Source organism: Raphanus sativus, chromosome 2 (genome assembly GCF_000801105.2).
Source record: "Raphanus sativus cultivar WK10039 chromosome 2, ASM80110v3, whole genome shotgun sequence".
NCBI lineage: Eukaryota > Viridiplantae > Streptophyta > Magnoliopsida > Brassicales > Brassicaceae > Raphanus > Raphanus sativus.
The window spans coordinates 39472187-39497430 of NC_079512.1; the positions used below are offsets into that span (position 1 = coordinate 39472187).

Genomic DNA, 25244 nt, shown 5'->3' on the forward strand with positions numbered 1-25244 from the left:
TTATATGTTCTTTCTTGTTCAAAAAAAAATAATCATATATGTTCTTAATCAATGGCCAACTATATTAGACCGCAGACGCATACTTTTCGAACTTCCGTAAAATTTTGTATATGTTTTTTTGCAAGAAAAAATAACATTATAATTTTTGTTTTGGGTAAAATAACAGTATAAAAATTACAAGTGTGTTTCGGGAAATTAAAAACGTTCAACAAGGCTCCATGCTAACTACTATATAACCGGCTACTATCCTCACTTTTTAAATCATCCAAAACTTTAAATTCTTAACGTCAGAAACGAAAAAGATGAAAATCTTTAACCCATCCCAAACCTAATCTTAGCCACAACCATTTTCCTACTGTCTATTGTTCCCCCTAAGCCCAAGACACGCGACAAGACTTCTTGGATGCTCATAACCAAGCCCGAGCCGAGGTTGGGGTGGGTCCTTTAAGGTGGGACAACCAGGTGGCTGCTTATGCCCGTAACCATGCGAACCAGCGTTTAAAAGCGTCGGCTGTTCATGAAACACTCGAGTGGTGGGACCTATGGAGAGAACATCGCTTGGAGCAGCGGTGACATGTCAGGCGTCGAAGCAGTTGACATGTGGGTGAAGGAGCAAAAAAGACTACAATTATGATTTCAACACATGTTGCTCCGAACGAAGTGTGCGGCCACTATACGCAGGTTGTGTGGAGAAACTCGGTGAAGTTGGGATGTGCAAAAGTGAGATGCAACAATGGTAACACCTTTATTACTTGCAACTATGATCCTCCCGGTAACTGGAATGGTCAGTGGCCTTACTAAGACATCAAAATTAAAACCCTCGTTTGAATATGCTTCGAAATATATGTTATACAGATGTATGTACTGTTTCTATGTTGTTTATCTATACCAATCTCTGTTGTCAGCTAATAATGATTGGTTTGTCCGGTCCGGTTCTCTTTTGTAATGGAATAATAAAATCCAAATGCTACGGCACTTGCTTTGTTTGCGATATATATAAATCTTCTTTTTGTTCTTCTGCATTATATAGGTAAACATATATTTAGGGTATTTTATATGCATGTTATATGTTGTATTTAATTGAGAAAAACTCGGGATTTCTTTTAACAATGTACTAGGTGTTTTCCTGCACCATATGCAGTAAAAGAATTTTAAATTTTTTTAATAGACAAATATAAATTATATTTATTTTTTATTAATATTATAAATTTCTTTCTTTTTATCAATATTTTAATATAAATTTGATTTTACTGAACATTAAAATTAAGATAAAAACAATTTTGTTTATTTTGAATTATATTTAAGAATGTGCATGTATATATTTAAAATTATAATCTTAGGTAGTAGATTTTTCTATCTATTTATTTTAATTAAATATATTAAATAAATATGTAAAATTGCATAATTGTCAAAAATTAAAATTAAACAATATTTATAAAATCTGTAGATATATATAATAAAACTAATGATTTTACGATTTAATTTGATTTTATGATTTAATTTTCATAATTTTCTAAAAATATGTATATATTTTTGAAATATTTTTAATTTAAATGATATTTCGAATTTGAAAATGCCATAATTAAATATATTTATTTAATGATGATTTATGAGTTATTAACATATTTTTAAAAATTCAAAAATATAAACCGACAATAAATATAATATATGAGTTATTATCATATTTTAAAAAGTTTACCAAAAATATAAATTAACATTAAATATAATTGTCCATGTCATATTAATCTATTTAAAATGGTTGGGCCGCAAAGAAAAGGAGGAGGATTGCAAATTGCGATGATGATTTAGGTCTTCTCCCCCCCACCGCCCAAGACGACGATCTTCGTGCTGGTATTACTCCTTTCATGTCATATTTTAGTAACCATGTCACAATTATTAATCTATGTGTTTTTCTGCACTATGTGGAGTGATGAATTTTTTAAAAGTAAAATTTTATATTTTAAAATGTAATTTATTAATATAATATATTTATTATTTTGGTCAATAATTAATATAAATATCATTAATTAAGCATAAATTAAGAGAAAATATTTTTTTATTTTAAATTATATTTAAGAATATATGTATACATATATATAAAGTTTAAAATCTTAGATAAAAAATTATTTATTTCATTTGGTTAAATGTATTAAATCAACTTGTACAAAATTACTAAAATCATATAAAATTGTATAGTTATCAAAAATTAAACTAAATAATATTTATATAATTTGTAGATATCTAAAAGAAACTAATGATATTACAATTTTTTTTTTAAAATTCAGAAAATTTAGAAAATTTTAGATAATAAAAATTTTATAATTATAAAATTAAAATTATATAATATTTCGAATATCTGTAGATATCTAAAATAAACTAATGATATTACAATTTATTTTATTTTTTAATTCAGAAAATTTAGAAAATTTTAGATAATAAAAATTTAATGATTATAAATGTAAATTATATAATATTTCGAAATTCAAAATCTCATATTTGAATATATTTATTTTAGTGATGATTTATGAGTTATTACCATATTCTACAAAGTTTACCAAAAATATAAATCAATATTAAATGTAATATATGAGTTATTGTCATATTCTAAAAACATTTCCAAAAATATATATCAGCATTAAATGTAATTGTCCATGTCATATTTAATCATATGACATGTCATCAATGTTAATAGCCACGTCACAATTGTTTTTGTGAAAACGATTGTAGAGAAGACATGTGGCAAATCATTTCTCAAATATAGACTAGAGAATTTCATTTTTTTGTATATTCTCTTGTAAATTGCAAGATAGTTACGAGTAAAATTATCAAACACAAATGTTAATTTTCTTATATTTGCTCATTAATAGTAAAATATCATTTTACTTAGAACTATATTGTAGACATATATATGTACTTAATTAATCAAAACGACTTAAATGTTATTTTAACTATAAAGAAAAATCCATTATAAAATCACTAAATAGTTAGTTATTAATTAAGGCCATCGTTATTGCTTGGGACTTTTGTGATGGGCTATGCCAAAATACGCAGGACGTTCACTAAATCATGCAGAACGTTTCTTATTTAGGGACAAATAGAGGAAGTTTGGGATTTTTGTGATGGGGCCCACTCCAAAACACCTTAAAGACGAGAGATTGAGACGTGCGATAATAATGGCCTAATGTGTGTGCATATTCAGAAAACAAAGGTTGAATTACCTAATTAAACCCTATGTATATTTCTTCATTTCCGTATATATGTACAAACTATTCCGATGAATAGAGAAATAACAGTGTTATAAATTGATATGCTACCTAATTCGTATAAAAGTGATTTGTAAATTCATTGTGGGTTATCCGGAAGATAAAACTAAAAAGAAATCATGTGAATTTTAGTTAACATGAATTTGTAAATTCCAATTTTCCCTAATGTTTTTTCATTGACATCGTCTGTAAAAGGCACGTCATCCGGCTGCTTTGGCAAGGATCGGAGACTATGCATTATATATGTCGTAGACTGTAATACCCAAATGACAGTTTCTCTCCTATCTATATTATCTAATCCACAGCGGAAATTAATAATTTTAAAGATATTGTTCCATCACACTTAGCCGTCCAAGATAGTCATCACAATAATCAGCTCTACGACAATGCCACTGTTTTCTGGACACCTAACCCTTAAATAACGTGCGTACATCATTTCAGTGTTGAAAACTGTTTAAATATATTTACTTGAAAACGTGACATCAACTAGGCCCTGAATACTACAAACGTTCTATAAATATCCATCACAAACACACAAGAAAAGCCATCTCACACTATAATTGAGATATTTTACAAGACACAACACGAAAATCATTAAAATGTTTAGTAAGGTCTCTACAGAAGCCTTGGTTCTCCTGCTTCTCATCATCTACTTGACTCAAATCGATGTTTCTTTCGCACAATATTATCAGTATCCGCAGACCCATGACTCTCCTGACAGCTACCTCAGACCACACAACGTAGCCCGAGCCATGGTCAGAGTCAAGCCTCTAAGATGGGACTTCGGCCTAGCCACTGTGGCTCAGGACTACGCAAATCAACTAGCATCCGGTTCATGCAGCCTCGAGCATTCCTCTGGACCATATGGAGAGAACCTTGCAATGGGAAGTGGAGACATGTCACCGTCTCAGGCTGTTGCAATGTGGATAAGTGAAAAGTCGTATTATGATTATTACTCAAACTCGTGCCACGATTCGGCTTGCGGACACTACACGCAGGTCGTGTGGCGTGGATCTGCTCGGCTCGGTTGTGGTAAGGGTGTGTGTGGTAATGGTGCAAGTATTATTGTGTGTAACTATGACCCTGCGGGTAATTATATTGGAACTAAACCATATTGATTTCAATTTCAATCAATGAATGTGTAAAGATTGCTTTGTAACTTTTTCCCCATACTTCAGAACATGAGAATTTATATTTGTTTTCCTATAATTATGGAGTTTGAAATTTTATATATGCAAAATTTGGGTGCATGCTTGATTGATAGACAGTGAAAAGTTTTTTTACATCAAACAATTACTCTATTGCTCAAAATAGAGAAAAATTTATTACATATGGCGAAAGTATAAAATATGTAGAACTTTTTTTGTCGCTGATTTTTCCTAATTGTTAGTTTCGGTAGGCCGTTCTAAGATACGTAGGTTTTGATTTGTTTCAAGGTGTAACACTACCTTAATCATATGGTTTGCAAAGTGATCTGTGGTTAAGCGCTAAATTAAATATTGATACATATGTGTAAAAGACTGTGGTCTAGTATCCCCTATATATTAATCCTAAAGCATTTTTTAAGTGACAACCTTTATGAGCATGCTTATGTGTCACGCTGACAGCTCTCCTCAGCCCTTCTATTTTAATACGACGGTCCAACTAAGATTATTACAAGAGTACAAGTCAATACTTTAGTATATAACCATAAGCATTTATAACCTTTTGATAATTTAATGTAGGCTAACTCTTTAATAGAGCTTTCCATATATTAAAATTTTCATTTACTAAATGCAAACGTAAAAAAACAAAGATATTATCCCGGTTAACTTAAAAACAGTCCGATAATAATCATTTAAATTGTACCAGGTAACTAATTATACCGGCTTATTTTCTCTACTACTCGAAATGGCTTGATTTCCAATACAATCAATCTTCCTATGAAACTGAGCAACGAACAATGATGGTGTAACGTCAATGAATTCATATGAGATAATCATATAGCAGAATTGCACTTCACCATGTTGTGAACCTATTAGAAAAAAAGAGAGTATCTGTTGTAGGCAAGGGTCAGGCAATCCGGAAATATGGAACTGAGGTTTAGTCCAATAGTTCGGATTGGTACGTGAAACAAAGAGTGAATCTTTTTATTAGTTTTTATAAGTTTTATGATGCAAACAGAAGCAAATATGAATATGAATCAGAATGATAATATGAATAAAAGCAAATAGAAAAGGGATAGACTGATGGAAATGGAATCTTTGTTGCTGGACTGAAGTCTCTCTCAACAAGGATCGATGGATGGAAGATGGTGTGAAGGTGGGATCCGGCTTGCTGGACTGAAAACTCTCTCAAGCAAGATCAGTGGATGGAAATGGAATGATGGACGCCACAAAGCTCGGTGAAAGAAGGCTTTTTGATAAGTATGGTTGCTCAAGAGCTGCTTCTCACACACTCAAAAGACTTAGAACAATAGTTTTGACAAAACTAGAAAAACTGTATTTTTCATTCATAAAATTCAAGGGTGATTTACAATGAAGCAAAGACTAGAGCTTTATAGGCTCGACCAAGACAGACTCTAACAGTCATAAAATGATAAAAGGAAAGTAATAAACTCGAAATAATAGACTTGGAAGCAAAGGGATTGATGGCTCCATGAAAACTAGCCGTTGGAGACTTAATGGTGAGGATCTTGGCCAAATGAATGTAGCTGATGTTCTTCTTGTATCTGGACGGTTTGAGAAGGTAAGTAAGCTTCATGGGAATCTTCTTTATGGTCTGCAAAGTGCTGAGGTCGTGCTTTAACTGAAGAGAAAAGAGTTGTTGGAGCTTTATTGCAACAAACTCCAAATAAAGCAACTTGAGGTAAATAGGGATCCGCCTGATCTCCTGGGTGTTGGTGCAGATGAGGACTTCTTGTATGTCTTCTGGTTGGTCTAGAACATCTCCAGGCTTCCATAAATAGGTTTGGGTCGGACCAAATCGAATTGGTTGGAAGCTTTCCATAATTGATGTCGGTTTGGTCAGCTTTGAGAAATTGATTGCATCTTGGTATTTCCTGAACCAAATCTCTTGATTTCGTGCTTTCTGGAAAGATAAGAGACTCTTCTTTAAGCCCATGATTGATTCTGGAGGATGCCGTTTCATGGTTGGACTAAAATCCACTTCAAAAAGCTGATACTCGCAACTGGATGGGCTGGAGAACCTCCGGTTTGTAAAATAAATAACTTTCTGGTCCGGATAGATTTTGATATGATTCCAACTGGTATGGACTCCGTATTGAGTGTAGAATCCAATAAAATTGGTTTCATGTTGAAATTCCTTCTGGTGGTTGAGATATTCGGCTTGGACTGAAACTCAGTCGCTGGTACCTCCTAGATGGCTGGTTTGGAAGGTTTGGTGAGACTCTGGTCGAACCATGGATTTCGTGACCACAACAGTATCCATCAACCTAAAAACAAAAAGTGTCACAATTATAGATTCTAAAAGCATGTCCATTATTATATTTGACATCATATTTGATTATACTTGAAGTCCATTATTATCCCCTATTTATTAATTCTCGAGTATTGAAATATTTTTGTAGTCATGTGTCATCACTAGGATGATTCTTAGAATTCTTAGAAAATAGGTTGGTCCATCTTAATATATATTATATTTTTATTAAACTTACTATTAAATTGATTATTAGTGTACAAAAGAATATTCTCAATTATTTTCTTAAATAAAAACTACAAATCACCTAATATATTATATATATATATATATATATATGACAATTAATAACTATAAATAATAAAGATTTGATAACAATTTTTGTATTCTCTCTGATTTTTTGTTTAATTTTATATTATTAATAGAAATTAAACAATTACATCAGTTATATAATAAAAAAATTAAACTTTTCTTATATGTTATATTTGATTTTTTTTAAATGACTATAAATTCCTAAAAATGTTAAAAAATCCCGCTTTGAAATTTTTTGTGCTCAATGAATGAATTTTATTTTTGTTATAGCAAGATAAAAATGATCATAAACCGTATGAATTTGAATTATCATTTAATATATATTTATATATTAATAATTTCAAATTAAAGTATGTACAATATAAAATACATAAATATGTTAATTATTAAATTTGCTTACCGAAAATATATTATAAATAAACAAGAGGTATTATTTTGATTAATGTGATTATTCTAATTCCATATATATTATTTAAGAAATAATTGATTACTTTAGCAAGTGTAAAATATTATTAATTAATATTTTTCAAAAATCTTACAAGAAATCGATACATCAAAGATTTATGTAGATATTATTGAAATCACCTAACGAGAACATAGATTGTACAATAAATTTGTTTTCCTAACTCTTACCTCTTTTCTCTTCATAACAACACTAACAAAAAATAATTTGGAATTTGACAATATGAAATAGTAACCTTTTTTTTTTTGCTAAAAAAACCATTATCACTGTCATTGAAATTTTTGTTACAATAAAAATATAGGATTGCGCAAAATCTGAATTCAAAAACTGAACCAAATCCAATCTGAAAAGTAGTATTGAACTTTAACCAACATTGGTTAGATATCCAAACGGGTTCAAAATTTTGGTATTTAGAGAACCGGAACCGAATCCAACCCCAACCAAATATTTCGTGTATCAAAGTATATTCGAACCAGATTTGTATACTTAAATATATTAATTATTTTAAATTTATATTTAAAGAATATAAAAATATATAAGATATTTTTAAGTCGCCCATAATATTTGAAAATATATACAAATAAAGTACATGTTTAAAACAGCTAAATGATATATTCAAAACACCAAAAATACTAAAAATTTCTATTGATTTTATATCCAAATATTTAAGCCAAACCAATTTTATGTTAAGTTTAAGTATTTTGGCATACATTATTAAAATTTATATGTTATATATCATTTTTATTTTTAGATTTTTAGAAATTAAAAGTATATAGAACTTTAGTTTTTTAAAAAAAATAAATGGGTTATCAGAACACAAACCGAACCCGCAAAGATCCGAACCGAACTGAATCCACAGAGATCCGAACTAAGCATAACCAAACTGAATCAATGATACCCGAATGCACATCTTTAATCAAATGTAAAAACAGTTATCAATAACAAAATTAGTATTATTTATACTATTTAAATACATCATAGTTAAAAAACTCACCCCGCACAAGGTGCGGGTTATCATCTAGTTAGGCGTATTTTAGAATTATTAAGCAACCGGAGTTCCAATACCCCTACTATGTTTTATTTTGTGGCCATGTAGATATACGATTATCTTACGACCTATTTGAATGTCTAAAAAAAAAATTATCTGTGGACTGCGCACTACCATTTAATTTTGTGGACTGCGCACTACCATTTAATTTTGAGATTAGTTTGAACTTCTTCTTGGGTATGGGATCCCAACAGCCGATATCAAATGTGATATAGACTAAGAGCTCAACATATTGCTTAGACTAATGTAGTCTTAACCCGATCTCTAGACAACTTTGACCATTTGAAGAATCCGAGAATGACTCATACACTTGAATACTTGATACACACATTAAGATTTTAAATGCTAGAAACATTTTCTTACAAACCATCTTAGTCGATTAATTTGTAATAATCACCATATACAATTAATTGGAAATAAGCATCACATTTCAGTATTCAAATGCTAGAAGCTGTTTTTTTTGAAAATATTTTTTTTGTTCTTGTTATAGTTTGTTCCTTCATACAAAGGTTGTATGTTTAAACCATATCTACAATTACATCACCAGTGGAATTTCATTTCACAATTCTAAAGATATGACTAAATGATTTTATTTTATATATTCTTTGTTTCATATCAAGTGTTGTTTTAGATTTGTTCAAACAGATTCAAAAATCATTTATTTTACACATTTTCTATATAAAACATATAACTATACATCCACCAATAAAAAATAGTAAATTACAAAATGAATAAATTTTGCATAAAAACGACATTTATTTTACAATAAAAAAATATTTTCTACAATAATATTTAATAATGAGCTTTGAAAATTGATTTTTTTTAAGACAACTCAATATTAAAGATAATATTAATTTTTTTTTGAACAAATGATAATATTTTTTGTCCACGAACAAATGATAATATTAAACTAGATCTTGACCCGTGCGACCGCACGGGTATTAATTTTCTGTTTTATTTTTTATTTATTTATACTAAATGATGTATTTATAATATTTGATCGTTTTACATTGTCTACGTTAGGGATGTGTATTTGGACACCCACTGTTCGATTAAAATCTATTTGGGTTTGAGATTCCGGAGTTTAAAGATTTCAGCAACATTCAAATATTTTTAAATTTTGGTTTCGGTTTGATTCGGGTATTTGCGGGTTCGGATACAGATAACCCGTTTGAATTATTTTAAAATTTTCAAATTTATATATATTTTAAATTTCTCAAAACATATAAATTTGAGTAATGTAAGCCGAAATACCTAAATTAAAAATTAAAAAACAGGTTGAACTTCAATATTTGGATGGAGAATAAATATATATTTAAAATTTTTTTGGTGTTTGATTATTATTTATCTACTTTATATGTTTACTTTTGACTATTTTTTATATCTTCAAATAGTTTAGACAACTTTAAGTTAACAAAAAAGACAACTTTAAAATATCATTAATTGTTTAAGAATAAAAAAATACATTAATCTAACTAATAGGAAGAAAAAAAACACATTAATTTAATTGAAAAAGATAATCATTAAAATAGGAAAGAAAAAGAAACACATTAATATAACAGAAAAATACAAGCATTAAAATAGAAAATTGAATTTAATTTTCAGTGACATATAATTGTAAATAACACTAAAAATTAAGGGGTATTCTATATGTGTAATTATGTTTTAATAAGATAGATTTAAGATTCTCAATAATCCAAAAAAGAGACCAAAGTAATTAAAAAGTGAGAGAGCAGACAATAGTCATCACTTCACCTCTCTTTGCGTTGTCTGGGCGTTACCTCTGTCCTTCACACTCTTTGCTTCTTCAAAGTTTCTCTCTTTCTCTGTAGATTCACCAAAGCTTAGTCTCTTTCTCTCAGGTAAAACTATCTCTCAAACTCTTAGGTACTCTCTTCCTCACAAAGCTTTTGTTTTTGCTTCTGTCTCCGAATCTGATTCTTTTCCTGCATTCATACTCTTTGTTGGTTCTATGTTTAAGAAGTGGGTTTGCTGATTTGACTCCTCAAGATCAAAGCTTTAGTTGCTGTTCCTTTTACCATTCTCCTACAACTTGCTAAGATTCTCAGCTTTCTTCTCCTGGTTAGGGTTTTAAGTTGTGTACTTTGGTCAAAATTCTCTGTAACTCTGTGCTAAGTCTTTGCATCATGGTTGCAATTAATTGGTCTTTTCCTTTTGCATGTCACATCTTTCTGTTGAGGAAAGCGATCTCTTTTGAAAAAGACTGTTCTCAGGTGATTTTGCTTCTATTATTCTGTAAAGGCTGTTCCTTTATTGTCACAGGTTCAGAAAAAGTCTTGATTATGGTATTTGTATAGCTGTGTGAGAAGAAGATTAAGAGTGTTTGTTGAAGATGAAGAAACAATCATCAAGCAGAAGCCAAAGAGGGAGCAGAGGTATCAAAGGGAAGCATGTTGTGCAGATTTGTGTTCTGCTTGGAGTTTGCATCTGGTTTATCTATCAAGTCAAGTATTCTCATGACAAGAAGAAGGAGTTCTTTGATGCAGATGGAAAGAAATCGACGGCGTTGTTAGAGAGTGAAGAAGGGATGGTGAAGCTTGGGAGAAAAGATCTTCTTCCCGGTTATCATAGCCAGGAAGAGAAAGAGAAGCATGTGGAAGGAGACGAGGAAGATGAAGAAGAAGAGACAGAGAAAGAGAGCAAGAGTAATGTAGAGAATAGTACTCATGAGGAAGAGGAGGATGAAGAAGATAAGAACAAGCAAGGAGAGGAAGTAGTTGAAGAGGATGAGGAAGAAAACAAACATGAAGAAGAAGAAGAAGATGTTATTGATGAACAAGATCAAAGCAAAGATGATGAATTGCTTCAAGAAGAGAAGGAGAATGGATCGAATGAGAGAGAAACAGAGACTAATCATGCGGATGAGACTGATATGACTGTTCATGAGGCACGTGAGGAGCATTACAAGGCAGATGATGCTTCCAGCGCAGTGTCTCATGAGTCTCGGATACTGAACACTGAGAGATTGAAAGAAAGCTTTGGAAATTCAACAGGACCCGCTCAGGAGAACGGTTCCAATGCCACTATAATCGAGGTCGAGGTTCAGAAGGAACCTGTCTTGAAGTTAGGTGAAGCTGTGGAGAAAACAACCACGGAGGTGAAAGAAGGTGACAGTGAATCATCCAATTCCGAAAGTGCAGTTCCTGAAGCTTCAGGGTTTGTGCAGAATGAAACAAAAACCATGCAAGAACGGAGTCAAGAACATGACAGAACAGAAGATGGTGCACCACCTTCCGGATCATCTGATCTACAGACACTCGTTCAACTTGAGCAAACCGGTAATGAAACTGATGCCAACGTCACTGTTTCTGCAAACATTACAAACACATCTTCCATTCAAGATGATGAGTTCAGGAACTCAACTTCAGTGTCTTCTCTAATTGAAAACACCTCTGGGTCGAACACAACTGAAGAGAAGGAGAGTTCAAGATATGAAGGTGATGATGAAACAGAAGATAAAGAAAGTTCAGAACATTTGCCACAGAGCAAACGGAGGAAGCAGATGATACTCCTGAAAGCACAATGTTGCAAGAAGAGAGAGAAGCTCTCACTGATCCACAAACTCTGCCGGATATAAGTATAGAAGGGAGAGAAGAAGAAGATGAAGAGGAAGCGATGGCTGCAGAGTAAATGAAGAAGCTCCGATGGAAAGAAAATGGATAAGTTAATGTGAATGTTTTCTATCGGTTTTTCTGCTTTTTTTCAGCTGTCATAGTAAAAACTAGAAACATCAGTGTCTGTCTCTGTTACTTTAGTTTCAAAAATTGTATATTAATCTTCAAGTTTGGCTACGGATTTGATTAACAGTAGAAGAGCCCAAAGATTTGTCAGCTACGTGGGAACTGGTCTCTTCTTGTATGCACTGTCTGAAACAGCAACAAATCATGTCTAAAGCTGTATAATAATATAAATATCAAATGTGCATAATGAAAAGGAAACAAAATGTAATGTGTGATGAAAACTGTTGCGTTAGCTGCTTAAATAACCACATTTGATTATGCGAAGTTATTTTTCATATATGTGATATGATAATATACAGCAAATGTGTATTATAAAAAGGACTAAAAATGTTTTAAAATTTTTGATTATATATGCAAAGTTATTTTTCATATATGTGATATGATAATATACAGCAAATGTGTATTATAAAAAGGACTAAAAATGTTTAAAACAACAATTTAATTAGTTTGCAAACGTAAGACAAGAATCTGGATCAATCTTTTTTTACAAAAAAGATTCTGTATTAAATTAAAAATTATCATCTATATATCCAAATTAATCAAATTATCATCTGTATCAAAACCAACCATTAATCTCTTAGTTTATTGATTCTAAATTAAGCTAAGACTAAGATTTAAAATAAACAATTTTTACTGATTAAAAATGACCACAACGTCAAACCATAAAACCTAGTTCAATCAAATAAAAAACATAATTTGATTAATTTAGATATATAGATGATAATTTTTAGATTCTTTTTTTAATCGATCCAGTTTTGTCTTATGTATGTATGGAAACTAATAAAATTCGTTTTCTTAACTTTTTTTTTCCTTTTCATTATACACATTTGGTATATACTATCACTAGGGTCGGTCCGCCCTACGGGCGGGATATACTTTACTTGGGATCTAGATTATTATTTTAATATGATTTTGTGGTTTATATTTTAAGTTTTCATCTGCAAAAAATGTGTATGATAATAATTTTTGTTTTTTTTGTAAAATTTTAAGTGAAGAAAAATTATATGTGATAAGATATATCTTGCTTTTTTATAGTAGTTATTTATATACTAAAGAATGGTCTTTATTTTGTTTCTTTTTACAAAAAAATCGATCTCATATTCGGTGCCTTATTTGTGGCTTGTAATATTTTAGGTTCGGAAAAAATTGGATTATGTATAATTTGTATATGTTATAAAAGTAATTATTTTATGTTGGACATGATATTAGAGTAGATGTGGTGACTATTTGAAGTTGCATTTCTTTGTAAAATAAAATGTTATATTAAGTGCGAAGAAAGTAATGTGGAGAAGGTAAAACAATGTTAATCAAAATAAGAAAACAATGAAACTGTAAAGTGTGTAAACTGAGTAGTTGCTGATGATTTTTGTATTCCTTTTACACTGTTCACATGTAAGTAAACTATAGAAAACAATAATAACATTTTATATTTATTTCAAATTAATTTTAATATATATTTAAATTATTAAAATGGTAAGATAATATGATATTTATACACATTATATTTGTTATCGAATTTATCTTCTTCCTATAATGTTGATTTTAATATATATTTACTTATTTAAAAAAGTATATGATTATATGATATCTATATACATTCTATTTGTTATCAAATTTATTTTCTTCCTATGATGTTGAAAATATTATATATATATATATATATATATATATATATATATATATTATAACCCGATTTATAAATTTATTTTTATAAAATCGTGTTAAAATTTTATTCATGATTTTAAATTTTTTTTGTAATCAGTTGACAAAAAGTATTTTGTACCATTGAATATAAATTATCAGATATATTAGTATACCACAGTTTATTTTTTTCTATCGTTAGAAAATCCTTTGAAATTTTTATTTATGATTTTAAATTGGACAATTAGTTTTGGTTCAAAACGTACTAATGGTTAAAAGCTTATTTTATAAAATATGTATGATGTAGTTGCTAAAATATTTGGTTTAGTTGTTAATAAAATAAGTTTAACTTCTATCTTCATAAAATTGTGTTAAAAAGTTTATTCATGATTTTAGAAATTATTGTTATTCTGTATTCAATTGACAAAAAGTACTTTGTGGTCAAACCGTTGAATAAATATTTATGAAATATTTTATAAAACTGTGTTAAAATATTTGGTTCAGATGTTAGTTAAACAAAAGTTATGGAAGATTTTATAATTTTTCAAATAATTCGCTGACATAACGGGTTTTCCTTCACCTATTAGAAATAGTTGTACTCATTGTTCAAAGTTTGAAACGAATATTCAATTTCAAACATATTACACTACATTCAGAAAAAGTTTCAAACCCACATTGTGCTAACTTATTGATCAAAGATGATCACATCACAATAATAACAGAGAACAGAAAATCACTTGCACCAAAAGTCTTAAATAAACACATATTGTAACTCAAGCTGAATTAAAAACATAAACGAACCAAGATACACTCAGAAATCTCACGTAGAGCCCACATACGTGTTTCTAGTGTTACTTTCAGTTCCTGTAATTTTACAGAAACATATTGCATTGTGCACGGTCATCTTCTTTTCGGATAAAGAATTTCCACACTTTGCTCTATGAGCAATTAACTACCTTGGTTTTTGTGGAAGAGCATAGCTTGGTCTTTCTGTTTCTTTTCTTCTCTTTCAGCAAGAGAAGTTTCTGAAGGCTTCTTCTCCTTGAATCTCATTGTCAAGCATCGTTCTGATCATAAGAAGTTAAATCCATCTGCGAAAACAAAAACATTCACAATCAGTTATTATAAACATTTAAAACACTGCAAAACTTGAGTCTTTTATCTATAAAGAGTCTTTGTGCATATAGGACAGACATGAGAGAGAACAAATATATCTCTTTTTTTGGGCAACTGAACAAATATATCTCTATAGGTTCTAAAATCTATATAAACATGTGTAAGTATTGACGCCATGTGTATATAACCTCTATTGTCTTCTTTTAGTAATAAAAATAGTTTTTTTAAAAAGGTTGGCTAGTTAAGTAGTAGCTGTTATTTTCACATATCATTAAAATTAGGAGAAATCTAATTGTTGAAATATGGGAAAAAAGCATTGATCTGTTTTGAAAAAAAAAAATATATATATATATATATGAAAAATACAATTTAAAGAGTTCTATTTTCTAGATTCTTTAGGCAGGTACAATAAATTGGAATAAAGAAATACTAAAAGTAACGTTCAAATGTTTGTTGCAAGCTATTTTCTAGATTCTTGCAAGCTATTGTTTATATCAAGAAGAAAACTACATAGACTCTTCTTACGGTTTGTCATATTGTAGATCATGTTCAAAGGTTTGTTTATACTGACCTGCTTAAGTGTCGCGAATTTCTCGCTCCGTCTCCTTTCACTCTGATTCGACAATCCTGGATCTTGCTCTTTCTTCTCCAGCTGATCTCTCACCGTCACCACCTCCTGAACCTGTCGACGACTAATCTGACACATAGGAACACAACAAATATAAAATGCATCAGCTAACAGAGATGAATGGAATGAATGAAAAAAAGAGGAGGTTTAAGCAATCAATACCTGAGAATTTGTCTATGTTTTGGATATCCATTTGAAAGTAGGGATGGTGGCTGACGATCTTCAAGCTTCCATGGTTAAACATAATAAAGAAGTAATATACATGATATAAAACTTAAAAAGAAGAATCTGAAAATAATATTACCTCAAGTTTCGATGTGAAACTGTCCCATCTAACACTCTGGATATTTCTATTAGTTCATTCCATGCTGATTCCTAAACCAAATTTCATTTGTAGTTTTTATTATCTGAGCTCGTTGATTAATATTCAATGTAACTAAAAGGTTTTAGTGTATACATACTATACCTGAGAGGTGTTTTGAAGCCATTATAGATGTCTCCATTGCCATCAATGTAGATACCGATCATCATCTCCCAAAGTTCTGCCATCGATTTCATCACTTCCTTTAGCTTATCCTTCGTGATGAACCCTGTTTCACAGAAACAACATATACAAATATCAGCTAATCCATCTTATCATCAGTTAGATTGACGGTCACGTTCTCACAGAAGCGGGCATCATGGTCGACTGTAAATGAAACAGAACAAAGATTTCAACAAATCGGAAAAAGAATTTGCGGTTCATACGATTGAACATATAACTATTGAACAACTCTAATCTCAAGACAAAGAAGATGGGTGAGAATGCAAACCGGAAAATTTTCTCAGACAGTAAAAACACACAACATAACAACAGCGACTTCTCAAAATAATAATCGGTCGGGGTGGAATCAAAAAAGAGATTAATACAAACAGACACTGATAATTCTATAATGGATTCGAGCAGGCTCATAGTGGTGGAACATTCAATCAGTTAAACTAAAGAAAAAGGGGGTTTTAATACAAAACCTGAGAATCAACCAAAAGCATGTCGACGCCCATGAGCTCTCCACCACGGCGGACTTTTTCGCCTCCCAGAAGCGGAGCAAGCACACTTCGACGGTGGAGGAGGATCGGCCGGCCTGGAGATTGGAGAGGAGAACCAAAGCGTTAGCCATATCTTAGGGTTTTTTTTTTTTTGTAAGAGTAACTAAAAGGATGAGAATGACCACGCTTACCTTCTTATATAGTCGTCTCCATCGCCAGACGCAATTAAATCCCGCATTGATTCTACATCGTGGTTGATCGATTGATGAGATGATCAAATCTGATGGTTCCGTTTCTCTGATATCGGGAGACGAAGGAGACGATAAGTCTACAGTGACGACCAAAGGTCCCCACTAAAGTTGTCTAAACGCAGCACATAATGTAAAGCATAACATAAAATACAATTGAATTGTACGAAAAATAATCAGATACGTCTTGATAGGATTTTAACAGGCCCAGTTACGTTTGTTTCGTAAGCCCAACTCGTATAGCAAAAGATTTAAATGAAACTCGGAGTTTTGAGTGGAGGGACACGTGTTGCACTCTCCTTAACCTATTTTATGTGCTGGCAAGAGGAAAAGGGAGTCCCCTTTTCTTTATAATAATAGACTAGGTGATAACCTGCGCCCTGCGCGGGGTAAAAAAAAATAAATTTGTATTTTATTGTGTGTTTTTTATCATATTATACCTTTTATTTTATATTTAATTTTTTTAAGCTCTATAATGATAAAGAAATTAGTTCATTTGTTTTTTTAACATTATCATTGAATTTATTAATGATCAAAGAAGACAAATGTTATGTTATCACGTTTTAAAAAACAATCATAAGGTTGTTAATTTTTAAACATAAAAATATTGAAAAAAAATCCAATGAACAATCGGAATAAATGGGAAAATGTAAATAGATTGAATAAGGCCGAAATAGAAATGTAGATCGTACGTTACATTATATTGTAATAGTGGTTATTGGGCCTTGCTGTATTCGGTTAATGAGCTCGTGTTAAAGTTATGAATTAATCAAAAAAATCGTACCAACAAAAAAAAAACATTGAACAACTCGATGGCGACAATAGAAAGGGGGCTAGGGTTCGTCGAAGTCCGAATTCACTCGACCAGATTTAAACAGGTGATTTGCCGATAAATCTCACCGTTTAAATTAACTTCCATAATATTTCTATTTTTGCAACCTATTTGGAATCCTAATTCTGTTTTTGTATTTGAAATATGATTTCTTCAATATAAACATAAACAAAACCGGGATCGGAAATACTCAAATCAATTGGAGCTTGCCACATTGAACTTTTAGAGACGGTGTCTTCCATTGTTCAGAAGGTTAGTTCTCTATCCTTAACGACCATTGTTGTGTTTCATATTTAAATAATCGCAATTTATTTGAAGGTATAACCTCTTTTGATGATACAGTAAGGAAGAATTTGTTTAATCTAATTTGGCAGCAGAAACAAAAAATCTCATAGATAAAAATAACTTTAATTATTAAAATAAAGCGATCAATAACTTAGAAGTTTTCTGAGGAAAAAAACCATAAGCAACATATCATATAAATCTTATAAAAGGGTTATAAAATATAACGAAAACCAGGGAAGTATCCAACTTGCATTGCTTCTTTTAGATTTTTAGTTTGCCTTCAGTAAGAGTTCTTTGGAATTCTGTAATGATACAATATAATGAAGTTTAGATTCCAGAAAATATATTCATTGCCAAAAGTTAAATAACGTCGAAAAGTCAAAATTGTTATGCTTACCTTGATTGAAAATCTTTGATTTCTGGTATGTCATGATCAAACAAAATCTCAGAGAAGTCTGTATTTGTCATGTATTGGAAACCATCTAATAAAATAACACAAATATAGATGGTTAAGTGGAAATAGCAATTAAACTGAACAATGTAAAATAGTTTAGTAATTTACCTTGACCCCACTCAATTCTCCATAACCTTAAAACACAAATAACTGTGTTAGCAGTGGTAGAACTCCATAAATCGTATAACTCTTGTGCTTGCCTTCCATAAGCCACACACTTAATTTGAGTTAATCTGTTTAATACATGTATAAGATCACATTAGTATTATTTCAAATAACATTTAAACGTATTATATTATTAATATATAAGATATGCAAAGCACAAACCCAATATTAATCAAGGAGAACTTCATTCTTTTGGTCATAGAACCAACTATCTCCGCAGGTTCTTCTTCAATATCTTCAATATCAAAAACACCAACCAACGCTCCACATAGGTCTACATAAGATATATAAAGATTCTCAGAAATATAACTTTTTAATGTTATTTTTAGGTACTAACGCAAATAAAAAATCAGAGTGAATAATATAATTACATACCAATACAGAACATCGAATGAGAAAGACCTTGAATTATACTTTTGAAGTTTGTTAGACAAAGAAAGTAAGATTCATTGAGCGGTTCAATCTTCGAAAAGACAGACAATTCGCATAGTTTGATTTGGTATCTACTCTTAGTTGGTCTTATGAATCCAGAAGAGCGTGTTAGTTTGAAATTGTAGATCTCAAACCAAGCACCTACTTCTAGAATGATTCCATCTGGTAAAGTACGCTCATCATCAATAGTTGCTTCAATTTTAAATCCCTGTTTGCAAAAAATAAAAAAAAAATTTAACACAATAATCAGTATATATGAACTTAGATTCGAACAAAAAATTATAACTTACTTTCGCATCTCCTAGAAGCATTGATTTTTTATGACTGAAAAATCCGGTAGCAGCATTCCATTTGGTGATTATCTTAACACGGATACCATGTTTTGTTTTGAATGGTACCAACTCAGCCAAGGCTTTGATAGATGCCATAGTTTTTTTTAAAAGTAACCCTTGTTCTTGAATGATTTGTATGTGTCCTGTTAAAAGAATATGTCTATATATATATATATATATCTTTCTAGGGTTTAATGCTAAACTTTGTTTGGGTTTAAGAATCCTTGATACGAAAATGAATAAGCTTCGATTGTTATCGCTTCTGGAAAAAATATATATTGGTTTCATTTCGTACATAAGATACACTAACTCGGATCAATTTTTGAACTATATAGCAGTTAGTTTAATTAAAAGTCAGTAAATGATACGTTAGTCATTTCAGGCAAGAAGAGATATCTAACATAAATCTAGTAAGGTACGAAACGTGTTCTTATATCACACAAGATATTTTGAGATATAGGCAAGTTAAATGTCGTGCAAGGCAAAAATTGACATCTTCGAGTTAATTGTCCTGCAAGGAAAAAATATACACTCGTCATTATTATTTGATATGTATATATATACATTTAAGTGTACTTACTTTATATTAAATTTGTTGATTTCAGGTGAATAATGATGGGAGTTACATTAACAGAACTACTTACTACAACAGACCAATGAAGCGTACATTATTACAGCTTCCCAATAACCGAGTTAAGTAATACCTCTCCATTGTTGCTTTAGAATGTTATGCTGCGTGATATATTCTCTGATGTGATATGGTTAGTCAAACCATTACATAACACAACTTCAACTGAACATATACAAAATTCAAAATATGAAACTTATAAAAGGCACTACATTAAGTTACTTTCATTTCAATTCACGAACAAACTCAATTTCCCGGCCAAGCAGTATAAAATTATGTTTCGTAACCAAACAACGTTTTCTTAAAATTTGAAAAGCGTTGTTGTTTAGTACATTAAAAATTTGATAGTTTAATAGTATCAATTACTAACTGTATCTTTGTTTGAAATGTTCTAGTTTAATAATAAAATCAAAAATACTAAAAGCAGCACTAAAGCACAATAACCGAATCATGATTGTGCAAAACAATCTGATATCTTTGAAATGATAAGTAACCAGGCATGTTGCGCAATACAAATATCATAAGGTCATGTAATAAGATTATAAATATAGACAATACAGTTGCTAACTCTCTGTTTTACTGATTTAATACAGGTGCATAATGTAATAATAAAAGGGGATTGACAGCAGCAGTTAAGAGCACGAAGACCCATAGTACCTTTATCAAACAGTCAACTAAGAGAGTAAAAGGTAAACAACAAAAGCTCCATACTTTGAATGTTATGTCATGATATGGTGAATCTGTGATAGCAAAAGTGATAAGTATATTGTAGCTGAACTTGAAAAAATCGAACAACAGTTTTAGATGAATAAAATATTAGACGTAGAGTGAAACAATGGAGGCACAGTTCCTGCTTGATATGAGATTGATAGCTAGAATCTTGCTTGGAAGGTTGACTTTCACTGTCGTTAATCATTGAATAAGCTGGAACATTGTATTATAGTTAGTAAGTTAGAATGATAAGAATGAGTTAGGAGTAAACATTGCATGACTTAAAGTATTACTATACTAATAAGTTCATGATTTCATGCAAAGGTCATACCTTTTCCATCTCTCTGTTTCCGAGCAGGAAAGCTAAATACCTGCATTGTTTAACACATAATATATCAATATATATATATATATATATTACTAACAGAATTGCACAAACGGAAAAACTATTGAAAATGTAGTTAGACAATGCAAATCTGAAATCAAGTATCACCTTTCCGAGATTGATAACTATATGTCATCTCCATTATCCAACAAATTTTGGAACACTTCCTTGAAAACAACATTCATTGTTGTATCTTCTGGTTTTCCATCCTTGTCGGTAATTAGGATCTTCAAACCCTTCCTTGATTTAACCCTTGAAACAGCAACATACAACTGTCCATGTGAAAAAACTGGTCTTGGTAAAAACAAACCAACTTTCCCTAGAGTTTGGCCCTGACTTTTATTGATGGTCATCGCGAAAGCAACTTTCAGTGGAAATTGTCTGCGCCTCATTTTGAAAGGAAGCTTTGTATCTGATGGTGTGATAAGGATACGGTGCAGAAAGACCTTCTCTCCAACTCTATTTCCAGTGATAAATTTTGCTTCAATAAGATGATTGCCCATTTGCGTTATCTGAAGCCTAGTTCCATTACACAAACCTTCTTCCGGATCTAGATTTCTAAGTAACATAACTGGTGTACCAATCCTCAACCTCAGAGAATGATTTGGTAGTCCCGAAATCTTGATACTGTTGAGAAATTCTGGTGAAAAGACCGAGTCATCTTTAGACTTTGTGTCAGCTGGATCAATACTATCAGAACTCAAATAGATTCTTTCTTCACCTGAAAAATAAAAAAATGTAAATCTCAGTAAATATTACAGATAGAAGATAAAATAATCGTTATTTTAAAATAAATTTTATCCAAATTGATTACCTGTTAGCCGATCCAACATATAGTTGTTAATAACTTCAACATTATCATTGGTAGGACTCAAAATAGCTCGTTCTTGAAAAAAAACAGGGTCTTTGGAATCTTTGAAAGTGTCTCCATATATTTCAGAAACAATAGCCTCAATTGGATCAACACACTCCGTAATTAGAAGATCTTTAGGAATGTCAATCATAGTTTCTCCACTATTTGGCTCATTAATCTTCCCATCTCCTAAATCCAGTATCCATTTAGAAAAATCTTTGATCTCATTAGCTTCACAACTATCAAGCTCTGAAAAAAGTCTCATATTCCGAGTTAGTTGCAGAACCTTGCAATGCTTCCACAAATATGACATCTTGAGTGAAGCCATTACAATATCAGCCCGGTTCCCCCTTGGAATTACTGGTAGTATCTGTCTGAAATCACCACCAAATACAACTACTTTCCCACCAAAAGGAGTTTCGTCTGTAGTCTCCATAATATCGCATATACTACGATCTAGAGCTTCAAAACAGTGTTTGCTCATCATCGGAGCTTCGTCCCAAATAATAAGAGAAGACTTGGAAATTAATTCTGCCTGATCACTTCCTGGTTGGATCTTGCAAGTAGAAAACTCATCAGGATTAATGGGAAGGCTAAACCTCGAATGGGCAGTTCGTCCACCTGGTAGTAATAAAGCAGCTATGCCGCTAGAAGCAACATTAAGTACAACCTCACCCCTTGATCTGATAGCAGCAGAAAGAATATTCCACAAAAAGGTTTTTCCTGTTCCTCCAAAACCGTAAACAAAAAAAACTCCTCCCCTTTTAGCTGTAACACATCCCATTATCTCATCATACACTGACCTTTGCTCATCTGTTAGCTGGCGAAACCATTCATCATGTTTCACACGCAATTCATCCTTTGGGTAGTTTAGCTCATCTTGTAGTAGCTGATTGACTTGTGGAGAATGAGAATCAAAAATGGGCTTTGGCATTGTCTTCCATTTGTCAAGACTACTATGTTTACTCCGCAAAATGTTCTCTATTAGTACCAAGGTTGCATTGTAAATCTCTTCTTCACTCAAGATAAGCCCTGTATAAATGTACGTATGGAAAAAAAAATATTTTATTCCGAGAAATCTTGTGTGATGTGTAGTCGTATAGTATAAGAAAAAAATTATGAACCAGACAAACCTGGGTATTTTCTCTTCTTGCGCTCAAGATAAAGTATGTCTTCAGACAAAATTTCTTTTGTAGAGTCCCATACTAACTTCGGCGTAGATAAGCTTTCCGATAACAGCATCTGCGCAAATAATTTTCTAACATATCCTCCTGATGCCCAGAAACTACACTCTTTAATCGCATCAATATACTCCTGGTCGTTGTCCAATAAACCGAGTTTATTACATGCATCTTCAAAACTCGCAAGCACAACACCGTTCACAGTTTTCAAATCATCATATGACTGAGGCCCTCTCACTTTATTAATCAATATCCTTAGAAAATAGAGCTCTCCAGCACTTGGTGAAACATGGGCCAACCTTCCAATAGCAAATCCCTTCTTCCTTCTTTTCCATTCGAACGCTTTTGCATCATATATGAAAAGAGTTGGAAGTTCAGCATATGTTAGTAGTCTTGCTTCTGGATATTTTCGACAGCAATCAAACCATGCTAAAAACATCGTCTTAGACTGTTTCACCCGATCAATAACACTTCTCACGGAATCACCCTTCCTGAATATTACTGGTTGATCTCCTTCTAGATGAAATGTAAGCTTCTCTACTGGAGTGGATCCGTAACGGGTTGGAAAACCAAATATTCGCCATGTTGACTCGCATGCAGATATATATCTAAGACAAAAATAGATGGGTTATCAACCTAAGTTGCACGGTTAATTTTAAAAAAATATAATCAGAATTATGTAACATATTACCTTGCATCAAAATATTTTTTAATTTCATCAACTGGATCCTCCTCATTTTCTGTCGGATTATTGCCACCTTCTCCTGACAAAGCATTACTCGAGCTCGTCTCTGTCCCATCTTGAGTCCCACTTTTTTTCTGCGTAACAGTAGCTGTAACGCAATCTTGACCTTTGTTAATATACTTAAATAAGTACTTGATAGATCGAGACTGATTACACCACTCAACATTAATATGGGCATTATACCCAAGTAGTAACTTCTTGTTGTAGGGAACAACAAACCTGTTATCACATTTAATACCTTTTTTCTCCACATTGAATACTGTCTCCAGAGCCTGACGATTTTCACGCGAATTTTCCACATTGTCTTGAAAGGTTTCAGCTGAGAAACAGAGTCGAGTTGAGCCATTGCAAAGTTTCGAGGTGAGCAAAAGTGGTTTTAGCTTTGATTGTGTGAAGTGATGATGAAATACATTCGCTGTGTCCTTATTATATAGGTATACCTAGGTTAAAGGAGTAGTCAAGTTTCGTATATCGTACATTTAATAAGGGAATATTAATCTAATTAGAAAAATTAAATATTTTTCCATTTTGTGATATATAGAGACGACACTGAATATCCCATATTTACTTGCAAAGGTAGTTAAGTAGCCAATATGGAAACGGTATAAGTTTGCTAATCACGCATACAATCCATATACAATCTTTGTAGTTAATATAGGAGTTTGGATGAAATTTAGAAATAAGATCCTCGTCCAATATATTTTTCTCTGCATTTCAGGAAAATCTTGGGCAAGAAGAAAATTGAGATCTATTTACATATTGGGCTAATCCCCGGTTTGAGGTGACTTAATAGCATCGTACTATCTTCGTAAGTCATCATATAATAAATCTGTGTTATAAAAACATAATTAATTTGAACCAATATTAACAAAAATATATATTAATAATTTGTCGTATTGGGTTCAAATATGAGGGTGTGACTTACTTGAAATATAGTTTAATCATAATTTGAACCAATATTAACAAAATAAATATTATTTTGTCGTTCTTGGTTCAAATATAAGGGGTGACTTAGTTGAAATATAGTTTAATCATAATAAGTCATAAGTCATCCTTATGATTCGATCTGGAACCTAAAACAAATATCAATATATTATATGCAATTTGTAGCTCTGAAATATATAGGTTCAGACCACATAATAGTTGTTTTTCATACTTATGCTGAGTGCTCCAGGTTATTCATTGATTAAATAAATTGTAAAATTTTACGAAATTGAAAATAATATGACTTACGAATAAACCGAAGTAAATTGGTAATGAAACGAAATTGTTAAAAAAAAATATGACTTATGACTAAACCGAACATAATCGGTCTTGG

The 25244-nt window shown here is 31.3% G+C and overlaps 3 protein-coding genes, 3 long non-coding RNA genes and 1 pseudogene across 7 annotated transcripts; 5 read left to right on the forward strand and 2 right to left on the reverse strand.

Annotated features, from left to right (window-relative positions):
- The first annotated feature begins 302 nt into the window (after positions 1-302).
- On the forward strand, positions 303-1014 carry LOC130499929 (pathogenesis-related protein 1-like; annotated as a pseudogene).
- Positions 1015-3803: 2789 nt separating this feature from the next.
- Positions 3804-4435, forward strand: LOC108835454 (pathogenesis-related protein 1-like). Its single transcript, XM_018608704.2, has one exon. It carries the CDS (start codon positions 3863-3865, stop codon positions 4379-4381), a length of 519 nt encoding a protein of 172 aa, XP_018464206.1. The 5' UTR covers positions 3804-3862; the 3' UTR covers positions 4382-4435.
- A 5784-nt stretch (positions 4436-10219) lies between these two features.
- LOC108835455 (uncharacterized) lies at positions 10220-12315 on the forward strand. Its single transcript, XM_057003827.1, has 2 exons — positions 10220-10365; positions 10787-12315. The coding sequence occupies exon 2, from the start codon at positions 10857-10859 to the stop codon at positions 12099-12101; it is 1245 nt and encodes a 414-aa protein (XP_056859807.1). The 5' UTR covers positions 10220-10365; positions 10787-10856; the 3' UTR covers positions 12102-12315.
- Positions 12316-14530: 2215 nt separating this feature from the next.
- On the reverse strand, positions 14531-17049 carry LOC108837098 (uncharacterized). 2 transcript variants are annotated; one of them, XR_001947269.2, is made up of 7 exons: positions 16867-17049; positions 16658-16770; positions 16116-16239; positions 15954-16017; positions 15812-15876; positions 15593-15718; positions 14531-14996 (listed from the first exon to the last, which is right to left on the reverse strand). It is a non-coding gene; the product is annotated as an uncharacterized LOC108837098 (long non-coding RNA). The 2 variants fall into 2 exon arrangements; XR_001947268.2 differs by having other exon boundaries at positions 15954-16024; positions 16867-17047.
- A 360-nt stretch (positions 17050-17409) lies between these two features.
- LOC130504881 (uncharacterized) lies at positions 17410-20742 on the forward strand. Its single transcript, XR_008941451.1, has 3 exons — positions 17410-18007; positions 20029-20115; positions 20645-20742. It is a non-coding gene; the product is annotated as an uncharacterized LOC130504881 (long non-coding RNA).
- A 530-nt stretch (positions 20743-21272) lies between these two features.
- Positions 21273-24179, reverse strand: LOC108851076 (uncharacterized). Its single transcript, XM_018624504.2, has 5 exons — positions 24165-24179; positions 23873-24072; positions 23134-23789; positions 21962-23032; positions 21273-21868 (listed from the first exon to the last, which is right to left on the reverse strand). Exons 1-5 carry the CDS (start codon positions 24177-24179, stop codon positions 21273-21275), a joined length of 2538 nt encoding a protein of 845 aa, XP_018480006.1.
- On the forward strand, positions 24180-24820 carry LOC130508458 (uncharacterized). Its single transcript, XR_008942905.1, has 2 exons — positions 24180-24286; positions 24645-24820. It is a non-coding gene; the product is annotated as an uncharacterized LOC130508458 (long non-coding RNA).
- The last annotated feature ends 424 nt before the right edge of the window (positions 24821-25244 follow it).